The sequence below is a fragment of the Apodemus sylvaticus genome, chromosome 3 (assembly GCF_947179515.1).
Source record: "Apodemus sylvaticus chromosome 3, mApoSyl1.1, whole genome shotgun sequence".
In the NCBI taxonomy this organism is placed as follows: domain Eukaryota; kingdom Metazoa; phylum Chordata; class Mammalia; order Rodentia; family Muridae; genus Apodemus; species Apodemus sylvaticus.
Genome location: NC_067474.1, coordinates 17,224,816 through 17,246,169, shown reverse-complemented (window position 1 = coordinate 17,246,169; position 21,354 = coordinate 17,224,816). Strand labels below are relative to the sequence as shown.

Sequence of the window (21,354 nt, the reverse complement as noted above, 5' to 3'; positions counted from 1 at the left end):
AATACCCAACTAAACAACTTGGATTAAAACTATTCATATGGTGCTGGGCGGTGGTGGTGCATTCAAAACCAACACTCAGGAGGCAGAAGAAATCAGATCTCTGAGATCAAGGTCAGCCTGGCCTACAGAGTCAGCTAGGGTTATGGGAAGAAATCCTGTCTTGAAACAAACAAAAAAAGTATTCACATGACATCATTTTCACCACTCATCTAATAGATGAGGAAAAAAATGTATGTTATTTTCTGCCTTTAAAAATTACAAAAATAGGGCAGTGGTGGTGCATGCCTTTAATACCAGCACTTGGGAGGCAGAGGCAGGAGAATTTCTGAGTTCAAGGCAAGCCTGGTCTACCAAGTGAGTTCCAGGACAGCCAGAGCTATGCAGAGAAACCCTGTCTTGAAAAACCAAAAAAAATAAAATAAAATAAAATAAAATAAAATAAAATAAAATACAAAAATAATTCATCTCAATCTTGATATGATTATAACAATTCAAATAAAGAGCCCCCTCTGTGTGTGTGTCGGGGGGTATGTGTACATGTCTGTATGTGGTACATGTTCACTGTGCAATTTTATCCTAATATGAAAAGCACTTGTTTATTTGTCTGCAGTTACTGGTTTTGTTTTGACACAGGCATCATGTAGCCAAGGCTGGCTTTGAACTCCTGATTTGATTTTCTCTACATCCCAAGTGCTGGGCTTATCGTTAGGTGTTAAGTATCCTTGATTTATGTGGTACTGGGTAGTAGACCATGAAGTTTTATGCATGTCAGGCAACCTATTCTGACAGTCCCATACAGCCACATCTTAAAGTAATAACTGCAAGCTAATTTACCCACAAATAATAATTGATTCCAAAGGTATATGGGGATTTTTCTTCCAATACTTCCTTTTCCATCTTGAAAAAACAGAATTGGTACAAGAACTCAATGTCTTGTGTCTTAGGATAAATTCATACAACTACCTAGTGGAATAGAATTCTAGTATCACTAGAATAATTTAACTTTTTCATAATTTATAATTTATTGATAAAAATTAACTGCCATTTATATGATGTAGCACAGATCCTAAGTAATAAATGACTACCTAGATGTACAGTTTCTGCCACTTGGATGTGTTTGTATCATCTGGAATCTTCATCTGTTTCCCCGACAGAGCTTTATCTGGCATATGGGGCAGGTGTTCAAGAGATAGCAAGTGTGGTATGAAAGCTGGTGTGGACATTTTGGAATACCGTTAGCAATTTCCTAAAAAAAAAAATCTGAGCATTCTTCTTCTATGTAATCCAGCTACTTGGACTCAACAAAAAATAAGATGAAAACGTATGCCCATGTATACTGGCAGTAAAATACTGCATGTAAATATTTATTGAATATTTATTGAATTTATTTTTCACAATTAGTACAAATTGGGAACAATCAACATATCTTCAGTGGATGGATGAATAAACTAGTGGTTAATCCATATACTCTAATGTTATTCACGAGTTTAAAGAGATAAGTTGTCAAGCTACCAAAAGATATAGAGGAACCCCAAATGCATCCTGCTGTGAATGAGACAATAGACAACTACATACAAGTGGGATTTCAACTGCAGGACACATTGAAGAAGAAAAATTATAGACAGACACAAACATCAGTGGGTTTGTACATCAGGGGTTGGAGCAGAAGACCGGAAGATAACTAAAGAGAACAGAGAAGATTTGGGAGGGGACAACTAAACTAGTCTGCATGATAACGTAATGGTAAATACATGCCCTTAAACACTTCTTAAGTCCATAAAATATACAATTGTAGGTTGTCACCTTACAATGATGTGTCAATAGTCATCCTAATTGGAAAAAAAATGCACCATGCTTACACAACAGGGGAACCTTCAAGTGGCATCTGGGGATAGTGACAGGGGCACAAGGGACATTCTGTGCTTTCCAGTCAACTTTTTCTGTAAAAATACTGCTCAGAGGAATTTACAGTGGAATAAAAGGAAGAGGTCTCAAAAGTCCCTTCCTTGGAAGCTTGTTTTGAGCCATGACATAAAAACATCAAAAGGAGAAAATTCGTCACATCCTAATAATCTGAATGTTTCATACCCAGAGTGTCTCTGCAATTCATCTACACAGATCTTTATGTTTGAGTTCACATCCCTGCACAGAAAACAAACCGAAAACCTCTTCTGATACTGGAGCTTGAACAATAGTCAAAGTGGGAATGGAATTTTGACCACAGTCTTTTTAGTCTCAAGAGGAAACTCATAAATAAATAACAAAATTAGTGGCCCAAGACACTCAGCAGGCTGGGTTCCATGAACCTCCAACAAGTCTTGAGAATGTTCTAGCTAACTTGTATGATCATGAACGCCAACCCTCCTCATGTGCATTCGCTAATCGCCACTATGCAAGTTCAGGGTGGTTATTACTGACTTGTTTCACGCCCATTAATTATCCGCTACAGTGTATTTAGATGTAGTCTGGTAAATCTTTTTAATTGCCTAGGCTGCATTTACCAAGCATCTTTATTTAACATGCTCCCAACTCTGTTTATGTTTATGCCTTTTCCGATAACTCATTAAGTAGAGTCTTTAACTACTATTACTCGACTCTTTAGTGATAACTCTGTCATGCTCACCTCCCTGTTTTTATTTTGCTTATTCATTTTAAAATGCTTAAGTCCTGCTCCCAGCCATGTTTTCATTTCCCTAACTCTGATGAGCTCATGGGAACCTTCTTCCAACGCTGTTGAACTGAGGTTGTAAAGTAGCATTATAAAAGCAAGGGTTTGACCATATCCTAAGTCTCTCCACTACACTCAAGGTCCCTTGTCTAAAACCAAAAAAATTAAAACAAGTTCAGATCCCTTGGAAAGTCACTCATAGCTCTGTTCAAGTTCAGATCCAACTGCCCTTCCCATTTACTGGAATCCTTTGCCTCAGAGCTGTTATTTTAACCCTTTATACAATAAAAGAATGTCTCTATGTCCATTGTGGTGGTTTGTATATGTTTAGCCCAGGAAATGGCATATTAGGAGGTGTGGTCCTGTTGGAATAGGTGTGGCCTTGTTGGAGTAAGTTTGCCACTTTGGGTGTGGGCTTTCAGACTCTCCTATCTTCCTGGAATCCATTCTTCTCCTAGCAGGCTTTAAATAAAAGTGTAGACATTTCAGCTACTGCTGTACCATGTCTACTTGGACTCTGCCATACTCCCACTGTGATGATAATGTACTGAACCTCTGAAACTGTAAGCAAGACCCAACTAAATGTTTTCCTTATAAGAGTTGCCTTGGTCATGGCATCTGTTCACAGCAATGAAACCCTAACAAAGACATGTGTGTTCTTTCCTTTCTGCTTGGTATGCCTTCAGTTGTAATTCAGTAACTCATATTTACCTTATTTTATCAAGCAGTTCTGTCTCAAAGCTTCAGGATGTAAGCCACCTTTGAACCATAAACTATTAGAAATTACAGAAGCATTTACAAGCCAGGGAAAACCTGGAATCACCTAGTATCTCTGGTATAATTATGCTTTGCAAAAAATGCCACTGAATTAAAAAGGAAAATGATACTGGATGTGATTAATGGAATGTCACCAAAACAATAAAGTAGAATCAGCCTGCACCTAGAGAACCCTGTCAACACAAGTCACTCCACATGCAAGGGGCACCATGGATTTCTTTTGATTGTTAGATGTGCCAGATTCTGAAAATTTTGAATTGCTTGCAAATCTAGCATTTGCACATGCTGGTCCTCTGAGACAGATCTGAGGAGATGAATTTCAAGTAAAGTCACATACTTGAAGAGCTGGTAAAGGAGAGGGGGGTATTCTTCTGTGCTGTGAGCCTGTAGTAGAGTCAATTTTTTAAAAGTTAATTCTTAAGTCATGGAATAAAAGGCTAGCATATTTGAAGCGTGACTACCTGAAAATGAGATCATAAATACAGGCTAATTACATGCTATCACATAGGAATAAACCTTAGATGGTATTCTTTTTTAATATCATAAAATATCTACATATATAAAAAGAGGTTTGATGGAATTGTTCTACTTGGGGAGACAACACTCTCAACCATATACCTCACGGTAGCAAATTAAAGCTCTAGTTCTAGAAATGAATTACCTCTTTTAGACTTGTTGGCCAACAGGGTCACAAAGATCCCTACACATTACAGGCCCCCTTCTAAACGTAATGGGAAGAAATATTGCTGAAGACACATGTTTGAAGCACAGAGAACGGAGATATTTGCATGTGAGTGTCCAAGGAGAGCAGAAATCTGGATCTTCCTTAACCAGTAGTTATAGGCAGCTGAGAACCACCCAATAAGGTTACTGGGAACCAAAAGTGAGTATTCTGAAAGAGCAGTAAATACTTTTAATAGTTGTGCCACCTCTCTAGCTCTTAGTACTTTTGAGTTACACATTTCTGAATGCAAACAATATACATTTTCTTCCTAATAGGTATCACATGAGCATGAAGCATTATGGATATAATTGATCCACAATTCCTGTACTTGAGGTTTGTTCTGTCACATCAATATCAATCATAGTTTATAAAAAGAATCCAATCCAGGTCAATAAGCAGGGAGGATTCCCTAAGTATATAATTCAATAAAGTATGAAATGAGAGTTCATATGTTTAGGGTAGAACTGCAAGAGACACTAGCTGAGCTGGCTCTGTTCTCTCTTACTTTAAACTACAGAAGACAGGAGCAAAGCAAGGATTGTGTGTCTCCTACTCTCATTGCCAGAGAAACATTTATAGATGGTCTTGACTAGTTTCTACTGGTATCATAGTAAAAGCAACTCCCTGAGATCATCAGCACAGTTGGATATTTTGACAGGTGGGGAATGCTTCTCCACCCCACAGTCTTGTGTTAGTCTCAGAACAGTAATAAAGAAAGGAAGCTTCAGGCTTGATAACAGAATGTTGTAGGTGAACATGGGTGTTTGTTATTTGATCCTTCTGAGAACCCAGGCAAGTCTTTACTCTTTTCTGAACTTCAGCTGGGTCATCTTACAGGACAACTACAGTGATGCTTGCAAAAATAGCATCCTTAATGTCCTCAGCAAATGATGTTTACTGTATACTGAACAAGCCCACCATGCTACTAGGCATTAAACAGATGAAAGGCAACAATCACAAAAATCACAATAAGCTTATACATAGAAGGGAATTTTGGCTCCCAATGAGTCAGAGTACATCAGTCGGTCATTTACTTTGTAAACTTCATTGCTGACCTGTCTAAGGAGGGAGACAGCACACTGTTTATCCCCTAATCATTTCCAGTAACGTCTTCCTAATTACTTGAAACACTTCATTTTAGATTTCTCTTTTCACAAGAAGCTATGACATTCCGGAACCTAACAATGTCTAATTGAAACAGAATGTAAATTGCATATGTATTTTATGTAATAACCACACTGTAAAAATAGGATAAGAGGGCTAGGCATTTAATTCAGAGTATGTTTAGTATACACAGGGCATTGGTACACACACACACACACACACACACACAGTAAAAAGTCAAGTGAAATGTGTTTTAATCATATATTTTATTTAACTCAATAAACATAAATGATCACGAGTTTAACCTTTAACCAGTGTGAAATGATTGGTAGACACCTATTTTCCTTTTGTTATACCAAGACTTTCAAGAACCTATGTGTTTACTCAATCACATCTCAGTATGAAGATATAAAATATAAGATATATTTTAGATGATTGGCAGCCATTTATCAACTGTAACTAACAAACCAAAAACCCACAGTGGTTTAGAGCCTAGGGCCATTACCACAACCTTCTGATTAACATCAGCTCTTCCAGTGAGGGTTGAACAATTATGTCCTAGCACCTAAAGGATGGGAACCCTGGTAGCAAGCATAATAGACAGCAATTCCACATGCTGCAGGGAGAAGCCAGGAGAGAAGCATTTAAAAAGTAACACTTCTTGGATGACCATACTTCTCTATCCCGCTAATGTAAATGGAGGAAAACCAACCATGAACAGATATAATATTAATTAATTCACCATTTTTACTATCACTCCATTCTAATATATGAACACGGGGCAGACAAGATGGCTCAGTGAATACACAAGCCTGTTGACCTGAGTTCAATCCCTGGAAGCCAAGTAAAGTTAAAAGGACAGAACTAACCCCAGGAAGTTGGTCCCTAACCTCCACATGCACTTTCTGACATGCATGTCCCCACAAACAACCATATACAGACAATAGTAGGAAAATACATTTAAAATAAAATAAAACGAAGACACCTATTTTGCCATTTTGTTGACAGTTATATTTCTCAGTTGGGAGGATACCAGCACAATTATTTCTCATACCATGCCTGTGTCTTGGGGGCCTCACAGGTTTTGAGGCAGTGAACCTCATGGCAAGTTTGTTCATCAGAAGACACTGTTTATTATTGTACATTAATATTCAGATAATTTGTGGCTATAATTTGTAATTGTTTTAGACCTATAAACATTCTTCCTGCTTCAGCCTTCTTTCCTAGTATAGACAGTACTGAAAATGCAAATTGAAAGACTTTAAGACATGTCCTTCCTCTATGCCAAAGGGAAAGTCATGTGGCCCTTGTTGATCTTTAAGACAATTCCTAATCCAGAAAAATATGAGTGTCAGGTCACTACAAGCCCATTCTGCTTTTCTGAGCAAATGAATGTCATTTGTACCCCATTGTATCCTCCCAGCGTCTTTTACTCTGCATCACTTGCTTTTGTTAACATGAACCTCCTATACTACCCTAGTGTGGTACTTTCATACCACCAAGCTGGCAGTTCTATCCCTCAAGACAGAAATTACACAGGACATTGACCCTATATGAACCTGGAAAAGAAAGACACTCAACACATCAAATTAACTTCATTGAGATCAATTATCAAACATGAAAAGCATGAATCCTCAGGCATTTCTTTGTGTGTGTGTGTGTGTGTGTGTGTGTGTGTGTGTGTGTGTGTACGCACGCGTGCGAGCGTGCGCATGCACACGCACACACACACACACACACACACAAGTGCATATGAACACATGTGTGTACTTATGTGCAGGTCCTTGTAGAGGAGAAAGAAGGCATTGGGTACCTTGAATATGGAACTATAGGTGGTTGTGACTTACCCAGTGTAGGTGCTGGGAACTGAACTCAGGTCTTTTTTTTTTCTTTTTCTTTTTTTTTTTAATTTGATATATTCTTTATTTACATTTCAAATAATTTCCCCTTTTCTGGCTCCCCACTCCCTGAAAGTCCCATAAGCCCTTTTCCTTCCCCCAGTTCCTCCATCTACCCCTTCCTACTTCCTTGTTCTATTCCCCTATACTGCTGCACTGAGTCTTTCCAGAACCAGGGGCCACTCCTCCGTTCTTCTTGGACATCATTTAATATGTGGATTATGTCTTGGGCATTCAAAGTTTCTAGGCTAATATCCACTTATCAGTGAGTGCACACCATGATTGATCTTTTGAGACTGGGTTACCTCACTTAGTATGAACTCAGGTCTTCTATAAGAACGACTAGTGCTCTTAACCACTCATCAATCTCTAGCTCCAAATCCACAGGCTTTAAATAAAAGCTTAAATGTTTTGGTTCATTCACTAGAAGAATACTTAGCATTCTTGCTTAAGGTATTATCTACAAAGCAATTTCTCTGTGTGTGGTGGAGGTAAAATGGGGCATGTGCTCCCCTGAAGGCATCAGTAGGTGCCAAGTGTCTAAGCAACAACTCTCACCACCATGCTAGATGAGCTAACTTTGAATCAAAAGACAAAATAAAATTATGATATCTGGATCATCCATTTTATGGTAAGTTCCAACTCAAATTAGCCTTTCCTGACCACTTAAGAGGAGAGGTTCCACCTCTGAAATAACAGGTGCTTCCTTATGTGTTCAAGTCCTTGTGCTTGCTAATCACCTGGGTCCTTTTTACAGTGTAGGTCATTAAATCTGGCATCTAACAGAGATTCTGTTTTTCTGAGAGGCCCCAAAAATTTGCACACGCATAGGTCTATAGCACCTGCAATAACAAGGCCACAGGTCTGTTAGTACTTAAGACAGACTGTGAGTAGGAACATGCCCATTCTCCAGCTAGTAAATTTCAAAGTGTTTTCTTTTCACATATTATTATTATAAATTTAAACAAATGCATGTGGATCCATAGCTAAAGGCTTATTACAAATCAATTATTTTTGTTCCAGTCCTGAAAAATGATGATGGTGACAAAATAATAATTTAGTCAAGGGGTTCTTAACGGCTTTGTATGTCACCAATATTGTATTTGTACTTCTATTGGTCTACTGCTCCTCCTCTCTGCAGTGGAATTAGAACTAAATGTCTAATCTTGGCCTTTTGATCAATGTCTGACCATGAAGAAACTGTATATTCAGAGCAAAATTCAGACCTATGAAGCCCTTAACTTTAAATTATGAACTATGTCTATCAAAGACTGGAGGGACCTGTGTACTGTGCTGTGTTTGTTCCTAACCTCAGATTAATCACCGACCACACCCAAACACCAGTTTCCTGCACACACACAAAAAAATCCTTTATTAAACAAGATAGACAAGGTGACTGAAGCTCAATGGGCAGAAACAGCAGCAGTTGACTCTGAAGAGATGCTTTTTGTTTGTTTGTTTTGTTTTACTTATTTTGGTTTTGGTTTTATTTGTTTTAGGTTTGATTGATTTTGAGACTGGGGTTCTCTGTGTAATAGTCCTAGCTGTCCTGACCAGGCTGGTCTCGAACTCACAGAGGGTACTGGGATTAAAGGTATGGGCCACTGCACCTGTGAAGGAATAGTTTTTAATAAGAAAAAGGAGGGGAATGAACATCTGTACTATTTTGACTTAGTACATCTTGGACATATTGGTCAGTGTAGCCAAATGAGGAATTATGACAACTAGACCTTGGTAGTCCATCTCAGGAGTGAGGAAGTGGCTAAATGGGGCAATCTAGCCCTTTAGCAAGGAGGCAGGAGAGGCAAGGCCAACAGGTGCCATTTTGGGGCCCATTAGAGTCCTTCAAAGGCTGAGCATCCTTAACCCGCACAGTCTAAGTATAGAATGCTCCAAACTCTGAAACCCTTTGAATATGACCTGATACAGGTAGAAATCTCAGTTTGTGCATAAGGATTGTATCTTAGTTCAATCTCTGTTGCTGTGATAAAACATTCTAGCCAAAAGCAACTTGAGTAGGAAAGGGTTTTTTTGGTTTGTTTGTTTGTTTTGGCTTACAGGTTACAGTCCATCATCAGGGAAAGTCAAGGTAGGAACTAAAGGCAAAATCCCAGAGGCAAGAACTGAAGCAGAGGCCATGGATAGCTGCTTACTGGCTTGCTCCTAGGCTCTTGTTCAGCTTTCTGTTTTATTCATACTGAACCACCTGCCCAGTGGTGGCATTGCCCATATTGGGCTGAGCCCTCCATATATATTAGCAATCAAGACAATGCCCCACAGACATGCTCATAAACCAATCTGATGGAAGCAATCAGTTTCCTCTTCTCAGGTGTCTTTAGTTGTGTCAAGTTGACAAAAACTAAACGAGACAAGTGTTTCTTAGAGTTATGTCTGTTCTCTGATATGTCAAGATATGCTAATTTGGCTTTATGAATAAAATTACTCTTAAATAATGCATAAAATTACAAGCAGACATGTGTATAAAGTGCATTGGAAGCATTCATGAATTGTGTTCAGACTTGGACCCATTCCTTCAAATTTCATTGTGCATACGTAAATATTCAGAACTCCATTAAAAATGGGAAATCTAAGCCAGTTTTCCCCTCAAAACTTTAGTTAAGGGACACTCAACTTTTATCACAAGTTTATGTATGGTCCTTGTTCTACATTCTCTCCCTTAAATGATGTGTGCTTGCCTAACCCCTCTGAATGGTGGTTTCCTGTTTTCTTAAAATATAAAATTGTAGATATGATTTTTGATGCTAAGGTCCTGTTCCCCAATTGGTTCTTGATCTGTTAGCAAAGAAAGTTCTGGGCCAGTTCCTGGGTGGGAAGTACAGGCAGAATTTCTAGGTCCCTGGAGAAAAAAGGGTGACACAATGAAGGAAAGAAAGAGTTTTGCCATGCTTCCAAGGAGAAGAAGCCAGTAGCCATGTAAGGTCCACTACTATAGGTGGGTAGTCAGGGAAGTTTGGCAGGGCATAGATGGGACTAGCCACTGAAGTTTAGGACAGGTGAGAGGTACGAAGCTAAGACTATTGATAAGGGAATGACTTTTCAGGTGAGAGATAGTAGCACTCAACAATTGTGCCAAGAAGACAAATTGAAAATGAACAACTGTGTGTATGTGTTTTATCCGAGGATTCAAGAGAGGCTGGATGGGGGCTGGTAGTATGGCCACTGTGCGGAGGGTAGAGCAAAGGTACATACAACACAAAATCTCAAGTCAAAAACTCTTCAACAGTGCAGCCTACTGGCACTCTCAAAAGCTAGTCCATCTCATCAGCCTGATCACTTTTACAACCCTAACTTTGCTTCTTTTTATAATAGATTGGTCTCATCTAACAGGAACTTGGGAATACTGATGCACCACTACTCTAACCTTGGTGGTGACATAGTTTAATAATGCTATCACTGTTGATTCACCACTCCTGTTCATAGGATTTGAAAGACCACCTACTAGATATGGAATAAAATTCTCTGGTTTTGTATACGTCTCTTTTGGCTAAATTTCTTCTTTCTCCGGCTAATAGAGGTGGGCATATGGATAGCTCTTATGGGTAAACTGGAGAATGTTTGGGTATGATTATCTGATAAAATCAGGCCTCTGCTTCCTTACTCAAATGATTTCAACCCTAAGGTGGGCAAATAACATTACTTTAGCTAACTATTGGTGCTTGTTTTTCAAAATAGGAACAACTGTGCACACTCTCATTAGTCAGTGCCAGGCTACTGTCTTAAGTCTTGAATAAATGTTGAGCCAGACCATCATTTTATCAGTTAAAAAGAAAAAAACAAACCTCACAGGTTACTTCTGACTGCCATGTTAATAGCAATATCTCCCTTAGAAACATAAAGCCTCAGGAGACTCACTTCTCATTTGTGCTGCAGTAGCAGCTCCAATGGTGATAAATTGTTTGGGGGAAGCCTTTTTGAATTGACCTACATTTTCTAAATGATGGTTATTAATTTTACTTTTGCAAAACAGGAAATTAATTAACAAGCTGAAAGTCTATTAAGACAAAAGAAGCCTTTCCAAGTTCTTCCCCCTGCTTCCCTGAAGATCCCCTTTTCCATATCACTGTCACAACAATACAATGCCGTGCCAGGAACTAATGGCTGGCATTATGGTAGACTGCCTTGGGACCATTATGCTCCAAGTACCCGATTGGCTTTGATTGTTTACTCTCTAAGAGAGAGAGGAGATCTGAAAAGATTTAAGCCTTGAATTGAGATCTTTATTCACGACTATTGCCAAAGCTGCAAAGGGGGGGATCAAATTGTGATTTCAACATAAATGAAATCTCTTATATTGGCAGCTCACACAGGTGGCATCCTGTGTAGAGTACACTTAACAGGAAGCCAAAGCGAAGTCATCTAAAGTCTTTTACAAGGCATATTCTCTGTCTACCCCACTTTTTCATATGTGGGTGACTTTGTTTGAATCATCCTCACACACCCCACACATTGCCCACTGTTGTTCTTGTACAAAAGGAATCCCCTGGCAGAGAAATTCAGCATGTGTGTAAATTGAACAAAAGAAGCGGAAGCACTTCAAAAAGCCTGCTTATGAATCACAACAACTGGAACATACTTTGACATAATACTCAGTTCAGAAATCTTAAAATAAGTTCTTAAAAAATTTTTTATACCTTTTCAAATTTCAAATGTTGGCAAGGAATTAGAAATTACTCTAACTTTCAGGAATCCAGGTAGTCCCCACCCAAGGAAGGTTGACACATGCATCTTTTGTAACAGAGTGCAATTTGTCCAAAAATTGCTGAGTATGACATCTCACAGAGAGCTTGAATTCTGTTTCCAGCACTTTGTCAGTGACAGTATAACCCAATTTTAATTGTAAAGCAAATCTAGCTTTGACAATGGTCTTCTTACTATCCATGCAGAGAACTTGCTCAAAGCCTCAGAATCACTGTTCTTATTTGTTAATGACAGAGCTCCAGCTGGCCACACTATGTATAGATGGCAATTTTGAATTCCCAAATCTGTATGACACACATTTTGGAATTGGTGAATACAGCACTTTTAGCACCTATTTTCAATATTTTAGTATGTGTTTTCATGAGATGAGTTTTATTTAATTGGAACTAAAATTTGAGAATGACATAATGTCAGGTGCATTACAGTTTATAATTCTTTCCTTATGTCCAAGTTATGTCAACTCATAGATGTTCTGACACCATTACTATCAAATCTGAAAAGGCCACTGTAAATCTCTTGTGACTTACAGAAACAAAAGAGTCTATCTCAAGGACCCTGAAGGAATTGGTATGGACTTCCTTACATATACACTCTAGGAGTCAGATACATAAAAGAATTTATAGCATGAACAGAATCAGAATTTTAGACATGGAAAGAACCTAAGATAACATTCTTGATCAAGGGTGTCCTTTAAACCAGAACCTAAGAATAAGACAGGTGAACTAAAAGAGCTAAGCTTTGAGGCATTGTGGAAGTTGTGCTATGACTTAGGCACAGAGTGGCACATATCCTAGCAAAGACAGGTGGATCTTCAGCTACTGCATGGCTAAGCCATCTCATCTGAAGCCAAGTTTAGTTCAAAGGATAAACACATCTCTAAATATCCCCATCAGAGGAAATCTAACTATAACTTTATCCCTTACTTGCGCGATATATGAATCTAACAGTGTCAGTTTAAATCACCAATTTCGTCCACCTTAACCTTACTTTAGAGTCTTTTGACATTATCATTTTCTCTATGGATCCTGTGTATATAGAATTATGCTTTATGACAATAAGGCTACAAGTTTTGAAATGGAGATTGAGAATCCCAAAGGACCTGGCTAATTCCACATGAAAGGATATTATCAGTCAAATATAAATAAGATTTAAACAATAATACTGACCTAAAGCTTTCCCAAGCTCACTGATCTATCAACAAGAATAGAGCAATCATCTGGGCTTGTAGACGCAAGTTTTTCCTTCAGAAAGTGACTACAAAATTAAAATTTACTCCTTTGACCGTAGCATTTGCAAACTAAAAAGGAGGTAGGCTGATTTATTCTATCCTTTCTAGAAAACACTGCACCTTTTCCAATATGCTGTATCATAAAAACAAACAAGCAAAAAACAGCAAAACAGCCAAGCAGCAAGTACAGCCTGGGCTTTTCCATAATTTCATGACAAGAACAGTGAGATATGTTTTCTTTATGTAAACCACTAGAAGAACTCATTTAGACTTTGATGGTCTCCTCTCCTATAAACCATACAATCAAGGTATCAAAGACACCTTCTAGTAGATGGAAGGAGGTGAGGTTCTGTTAGGGTGGTCCGATTCATGAAGGACCCTGATCAAATATATCAAGAGCAGCTGAGAATTGTTGGGCATGATTTTCCTTGAGATCTGTCAACTCATCTGAACTCCAAACTCAGAGCTGATAAGTACTTTCTTTTCACACAACTGGCTCTGTACACTACCTCACAGTTGATACTTAGAACAACAAATCGTATCCTAATGCCTGAATCTTGCCTTTGTGGGTCTAGTAAGTATGCTACATGCTTTTCTAAAACAAGTAAAAGAAATGAGGAGTCTGATTAACAAGTCAGTATATGAAGACAAGTCACTGCAGTTAAATGATAATTTGTGCTATTTAGACTTACAGACTCTCTAGTTCCTTATTTAAGTTATAAAATATAAAATGCTTAACAGCAAATATGTGGAAACTTTGTCAATGTGAATTTTTAAACATTTATTTATTTGATTTGATTTGATGAGTGGTTTCTGTGCATGTTTGGACACTACATGCATGTCAACTGCCAGAGGAGGTCAGAATCAGGCATCAGATCCCCTGAGACTTTATTTGCAGACAGTTGAGAGCTGTCAAGTGGATGCTGGGAATACAACAGAGGTTCTCAGCAAGAACAGACAGTACTAGTGAGCCATCTCCCAAACCCCAATAAGAATGTATTTTAGAAACTGATCAAAAACCTTCAAAATTACTACCACCTAAATGATTAATAGATAATGTTCAAAACCAAAGGTATAAACAGTCACATAGTTAAGCTTGTGAGCCACCTTCTTAAGCTAGACTGAGATGCTATAGAGGCATAAGTATAGGATGCTTTTGATCATGAAGCAAATAAGTCACCTTTGGAATTTTCCTTCAGTTATCGAAAGGATGCCACACAGATATACCTACCAATGGTAAAATTATTCCAACGCACAGAGAAATCCAAGTAAACGCACAGGGGGCTCTCTGTGTGTGGATTTATACCTGTCAGCTATCTCAGAGATTACACAGGGCTGTTGCAGGGATTTGTGAAGCTCGAGGGAAGAGGGTAGGTTCATAAACCAGCAGATAGCTTCAAACCAGTACAAGTGCTGGATTAAAGGGAATAGGCTTTCTGCTTCCTTTACCCATGACCAGCTCTGTTTGGAGTCTAATATAATGATGGGAATGGACTCAAAAGCTCAAGCCTCGAAGAGAAATTGTCTAGCACAAGGCAAGGCAGCACAAGTGCTCAGCCCTGGCTCTAAGTAGCAAAGTTTTTAATTGTTGAGGTATCTCAATAACAGTGGGTGGTTTTTTCTCTTAATTCCTTTAAAAATCTCTTGTCATGACTTCCATCCTTTCGTTTTTCTGTTTTTGTTAGTTTGGTTGGTATAGATTCAAACATGTTGCATCAGTGAAGCCACATGCTCAGTCATTCCTACTGATTTGGCAGACGGTCTCCACACGTGTTTATCTCTTTCCACGGCAATTCTTCACCTCTCATTGGAGCACCCTCAGATTTTCCTATTTCTTTTCTACCTCTATCATCACCCTCAGCTTTGCTGGCCATTTTTAGGTTGATCACCCCCTCAACTGTGAATATTAAAGCCTAGAATCTACAGAAAACCATGTGACCTACAAAGGACACCATTTAGAAGTCTCTGTTTCAATTTCTATATATGTAAAATGGAAGTACTGCTTCCAACATTAGTTGAGAATCAAATAAAAAATAGAAGCTTTTTAGAGATTTTAAAGTACTAGCAAAAGTGTTCCTAACAGATCAGGAAATGCAAATTATATGATGTAAACTCCACCATATCCTACCATATCTTAGGGGAAAAGCTCTTTAAAATAGCAACAGCAAACACTCATATGCGTTTTGGTCCAGAACTTTCTTCTGTCTTTTGTATAGACAGAGCAAAACAGTCTGTTTCATTGAGAAATAACATTTCAATATATGGGGTTTCTTCATATGTTCCAATAATATCAAGGCCTGTGAGGTTCATGTATTTTATGAATGGAAGAGATATTTTTGAATCAGAGAAAATGACATCTCTTCTGAGACTTTTAACTGAAAAATTGCTTTGAATAAAACAATGTTGTAACACATTTGCAAGCCCCTGTCTTTTATAATCCTTCAAAGGTTCCTCAGACTTCAGAAGAAAATCTTAATCCTTTTCACTATCTGGTACAATATATTACTCAGTCTTTTCTCGAGCTACTCTCCCTAACTCTGAATTCGGGGGAAGACAGTGTGTCCTGATCCTTTTGATCAGCATTTATGCTTTGTGGTACTCAAGGCTATAAAGTGAATCATAATGTTTTCTCATCATTTAAACTTTTACAAAGACATCTTCTGCCTCACATAAACCATCAAGGTTGTTTGAATTTCTTGTTTCTATTGAAGGTCTTAAACTTATTTTTGATGTATTTTGTGTATATTCTGTCTTCCTCAGGAGAAAGCAGATATCTCGATGTATATTTTATTCACCTTAGAAAAGTTAGTATCTAGAACAGTGCGTTTCACATTGTAGATAACTCAGTATGGGCTAATTAAATAAAATAATATGTATGCACAAAAAAGAAACAAATATACAAAAATGGTTACTCAATTAACCAACAAATGACACCAATGATGTCAGGATTCAGGACTAATGCTGAATCAATAAAGCACATATTTAAGAAGTTTACAATGTGACCTATGTTCTGTTTTCTATATCTTATCTCTGGGAACAGCATTATTTGCAATTGATATTTGCACATTCACATAGGGTGTACCACCTGATCATAAGAGCTAATACCGGATCATGCTACAAAACCAGGACCCCATGAAACAACTCAGTGATGTAGCCAGAGTAGTGCAGGACTTGGACTGTGAGCAAATGTCTCTTATCTGCCCTTATCTGATGTGTGTCTACTGAAAAGAACCCTCCACCTATCTAAACTCCAACTCTCTTTCTACTTCCCAACCTCAGAGCAGTAAATCATCATTTTCACATTCTGTTGTCATTATCATCCAAGTGGACATGGAGAGTTAGCCAATTAATCAAGAATGAGCATCAACTTTAGAATAGTACAACATGGGTCTGAATGCTAGATATAATGTGCATTATCAGAGTGACCCTGGAAAATATATAATCATTTAAAGCCAGTTCCCTTATACAAAGAGGCACTGACATGTCCCTTACAGTTTACTGTAAATTTGGGAGATTTAAAGGTGGGAATCTAACATTTCTTGATAATATTACCATCACTGTTTTAATCCAGGCTTAGGAATGACACAGAATAACTACGCTTTGCAGACCACATTATTAAAGGCAGAGTTAACAGATGTGCCATTCATGATTCCCACTGGCTGATCTACATTCTTAGTCGTTCTGGCATTATGTAAAGAGAATAATAAAGAGCATGCTCTCATTCATCTGCAGGCACAGCTCCTTAAAGCAATGGCTGCTCGTTCTACTTGCTAGCAAAAGCTCACTTCATTATTTCGCATGGCTCCTTCCCAGCACCATCTCCTATGACTTTAAAAGCTTCCATTAATTTCCCATTAGTAAACTTTAATTAAAATGAACATGTATCCTTGCTTTTAGCAGTTGTATTCATAATACATGTATAACACATGCAAATTTTGTTCACAATGTTTCAAGTGGCTTATTTCAGAACAAACAAATACATGGATGTTATCTTAAAGGATTTTAGCCATAGATTTTAGACTCTGATCTTTCCCTAAAATAACTACAATTTCATGCGATGCAGTAAAAGGTTAGCAAATCTGATAAAAACATATCTTATTCAAGATAGCAGCACCTTAAAACATGAATAGTGACTTCTGAGCTTTAAAACACTCAGTACCCTAGTGTCAGTGTGGTATTTGGATACAACACTTTGAAAAGTAGAGCTGGAACAGGCCAAGGAATACTTCTAATTTAAAGGTTTATGGTGGTCTAAAATATTACACCGGATACAATACAATCATCTCAGGTGAGCACCTTTTTACTACTTATTATGAAAGGTACATGCCCCCTCCTACAATGTTCTATTCACATGTTTAACATGGAGAAATTGAAATATTTCAGAAAAGCATCTGAGTTTTGAATTTCATGTTCTTTCTCATTCTTTACAGTTATACACATTCAATGAAAGGAATTTCGAAGACTATTTTCAAAAATTAAAGAGGCTATTTTTAGATCACAGTTGTAAAAAATTACCAGGAGATTCCTCAAATATTTTAAGCAAAGCAAAATAATGGGTTGTATAGCAACTCAGATTGCCACAGTGAACATCTCATTAGACAGTGATGACAAAGGTCTGATAGTTCCAAAGAGAACAGTTCAACTCAGATGAGCCTTTTATCAACATCAACTTCAGTGTCTCTCAGGAATATTTTGTAGGGATCTTAATAAAAAGGGAGCCATGTGTTTCTCCAAGGTTCAGCCTGCAACACACCGGTCTGTCAGCCTGTGGTCTCTTCTCTAAGTTCAGCCCTGCCCTATCGCCCTTTGCCCCCTCATTAGATCCACTGATGCAGTGGCCACTGTCTCATTGTGATATTTTCCCCCACACATTTTCCTACTTCTCACTTTTCAGCATCATTTCCTGAAGAGATGAAGCATTATTTTCAATTGAGAAACTGTTTAAATTCGGAAGTCTAATAAACATTATAATTAAAATGACTTCTTCAGTTCACTGACTTTAACACCACGTGCTTTTCAGAAAATGTCAATCTGCAGGAGGCACGCACAGGTGTTTAGTGACTATAACTAATAAGTACTTATATTGTTGATTTATAGATAACTAAAAGGAAGTGATTTCAAAATCTTTTATAATATTTAAGATTTTAAGTTTTCACAAGTTACCGAATAGGATGGTAAGTTTTCGGTACCACACTGCTAGATTAAAACTGCTAATGCTGTATATCGGAGACACTAAATAACTTTGGTATATAAATAACCCTTCAAGTTCTTCCTCATAATTAAAGAAGAATGCCCAACCTGGGCCTTCCAATACTTGTCTGTAGGAAATTGAGATGCCACAGTTAACTGGTGTTTTAGAAAGTCTCTCTGGGTTTGAAATATAGATGTTTCCACATCAGTTTGTCTGACAGTACACCATGCATCACTTTACCAGGAAGTATCTTCTCTAAATACGTTCTAAGGCAAGAGGTCTAAGGCCATGCTCACCCTGCTTTACAAATGTTGGTTCTAGGAAGAGCAATGGGATTACTACATTCCTAAAAAATGAAGTGTGTGAATCTATGCTAGAAATGCTCTGAGTTTTTTTCTTCATGGGACACTTCATCGTATCAATGGCTTACAATGTCTTTCATCATAAAAAAAAACAAAAACAAAAAACAACAACAACAAAAAGCCCTACAGATCAAAGTTCAGAGTACTGGCCCATATCAGTCACTTGGTAGGAAGTTTCCGCACATTACACTACTTGCTTTCTAACCTGCTTTTAAACCAAGGAGCCTCTGGGGTAACAGCCTCTATATCTTTCTATGTACATATGTTTTTATGAGCTAAACATTGTATCCCAAAGCTTCTAATCACAGAGAAGTCAAAAGAACAGATTTCTGTGCATATTGTGCCACCACATTCCCGCATCTGTGCTGGATGCCAGAGTGATGGGTGGCTCTACCTTGCCCAACAAGTTTAGTCTTATACTTCAATGTATAAGCAAAGTGACAACTTGGTAAAGAAATTTGGTGGATCAAGTGATAAGAAGCAAACCAGCCAATGAAAATGCACAATTAAAGTTTACCCAACGTGCTTGCTACCCCTTTTCTAAAGGTTCTCAGTTACATGTGAAAGTAGACATATGGATTCCTCAAGGTAATCAGAAGTGCACTATATAAGTCAGAGTTGCCTAAAATCTGATCATTTGTGTGTGTGTGTGCACACATGCACACATGCACACACACAAACACACACACCATAAATAAGTTGATTAATTTTATATGTTTATGTATACATATATATGTCAAATATTTATTAACATTACTTTGAGCTCAGAACTTCTTTAGCCATTATCATTCAAGCGTGGCCACCTTTGAGCAGTAACAATTCCTATTTAATTAGAATTGTAGTCCTACCCACCCCCAGCACAAAGGAAACCATCCAAAGTACAACACGGAGCTAATTCTACATAATGAAAATGACTTTTTAGAAAGTGTGAGAGGAATCCTCTATCACTGAAATAATAAGTCTAAAATCCGGGGAGAACTTGTAGCATATATAGAAAGCTAGTGAGTGTCTGAGAAGATGGGAAGCTTGACAGACTACAAACACGTTCATGCCCTTCCTTGGTTTCTTTTTCTTCACCTAACACGAGTTAGGTAGGGAGCAGTTTAGAAAAGAAAATAACCACAAGAGTGACTTGGCTTACTAGTCATTTGGAAAGATTTCACGCAAAAGTAGAACAGTGGGCACGGTGGCAAGCATGTAGGAACAGCAGTAGTCTCCCTTAATCCCCACCCTGATACAGTACCTCCAGATTTGCCCGAGCTGCAAGATGTGGATGAGTGACTGCAGGAGCCAGATGCAGAAGGAGCAGGAAGCAGACCTCTGTTTGCCGCTGGTCCGGGTGGCCCCGTTGCTGTTGCTGCCGCTGTTGGTGGCGGCGATGTTGCTCTTGCTGGCGTTGGATGCTTGCCTCTGCGGCGTGGAAGGACGAGCCTCGCCTTCCCCGGCTGCAGACCCACTGCTGACCACGGTCTTGCAATCGCTTCCCGGTTGCTGGCAGCTGGAGGCGGTGGTCGTGGCGCTGTCCTCGGTGCTGAAATCGTGCACAAACCAGCGGAAGCTGAACACTTGCACAGAGAGCGAGCCCAGCACCACGAAGAAGAGGGTGAGCCCAAACCACCAGCGCTGGCCGCGCAGGTAGTAGTCCACGGCGAGCCAGATGTCGGTTCCCACATCCGCGAAGTACACGGCCACGGCGGCCAGGATCCAGAGGCAGTCCCACAGCGAGTAGCGCCGCTGCTCCCTGCCCAGGCGCAGGCACAGCGCCGCCGAGCCCGCCCCGCCGCCCGGGCCGCCGCCGCCGGAGCCGCCCGAGCCCGCCGAGCCGCCGCTCCCCGCGCAGCAGCAGCAGCAACGTGAGCAGCCGCCGCCGTCCGGGCAGCAGCCGCCTCCTGCCGCCTCCGCGTCCTCGGCTCCGGACCCCGACGGCAAGCCTGGAGCCAGTCCTTGCACTGAGCCCGAATTGTCCGAGTTCTGCAGCGGGGTGAACGCCACGTCGCTGCTCTTCTTCATCTTCAGCCTCCCGTCTGACTTAGCGGCCATGATGCCTCGGCAGCGGAGGAGAGCCCTCCTTTATCTGACACTTGTCCCTGCTGTCTCCTCCTCCTGCCACCTCCTCGCCTCTCCCCGGCTTCCTTCCCCGGCCGCGCCGCTCTCCTGCTCCTACTCCAGCGCCGGCTCGCCCGCCGCCGCCCGCGGGGCTGGGCGCTGGGCCCGGCTAGCCGCACGCTCGGGACCCGCAGGAGCGCCGCCTGGCTGCCTGCGCCGAGCCCAGCTGCTCGCGCCGGCCCGCGCGCGCCCCTGACAGCCGCCCGCGCTCCGCGCCGGCCCGGCCCCGCGGCTGCAGCACGAGCCGCCGCCGCCGCCAGCAGCAGGAGCAGCAGCGGCCGCCGCGGCGCTCCTCGGACCTGCACATTCCTCTCCTCCCCTCGCGCGCGCTCCCTCCTCCCGCAGCCTCTCCTCCACCAGCTGACTCCGAGGGAGAGGATGACCTCATCCCTTCCCTTCCAGCTGCCGCCGCTCCCACCCCGGCTGGGGAGGGGCGAGGAGGAGGGCCCGGAGGAGGGGACGGGATCGAGGGGAGCGGCGGGTGGGGGTGTCGAGCTGGCCAGTGCTGGACGCGGACGGCAGTAGCACGGCAGCCGGAGGCCCGGGCTCGTGGGATTTCGGAGAACGCTGGGTGGAT

General features: G+C 40.2%; 1 protein-coding gene across 1 annotated transcript in view; it reads right to left on the bottom strand.

Annotated features, from left to right (window-relative positions):
• Nucleotides 1-20,759, bottom strand: part of Xkr4 (XK related 4) — a 390,630-nt gene extending 369,871 nt beyond the window's left edge. The window contains exon 1 of the mRNA XM_052175417.1: nt 19,915-20,759. Within this exon, the coding sequence (XP_052031377.1) occupies nt 19,915-20,711 (797 nt within the window). The 5' untranslated portion in view covers nt 20,712-20,759. The remainder of the gene's footprint in view (nt 1-19,914) is intronic.
• Nucleotides 20,760-21,354: the final 595 nt, after the last annotated feature.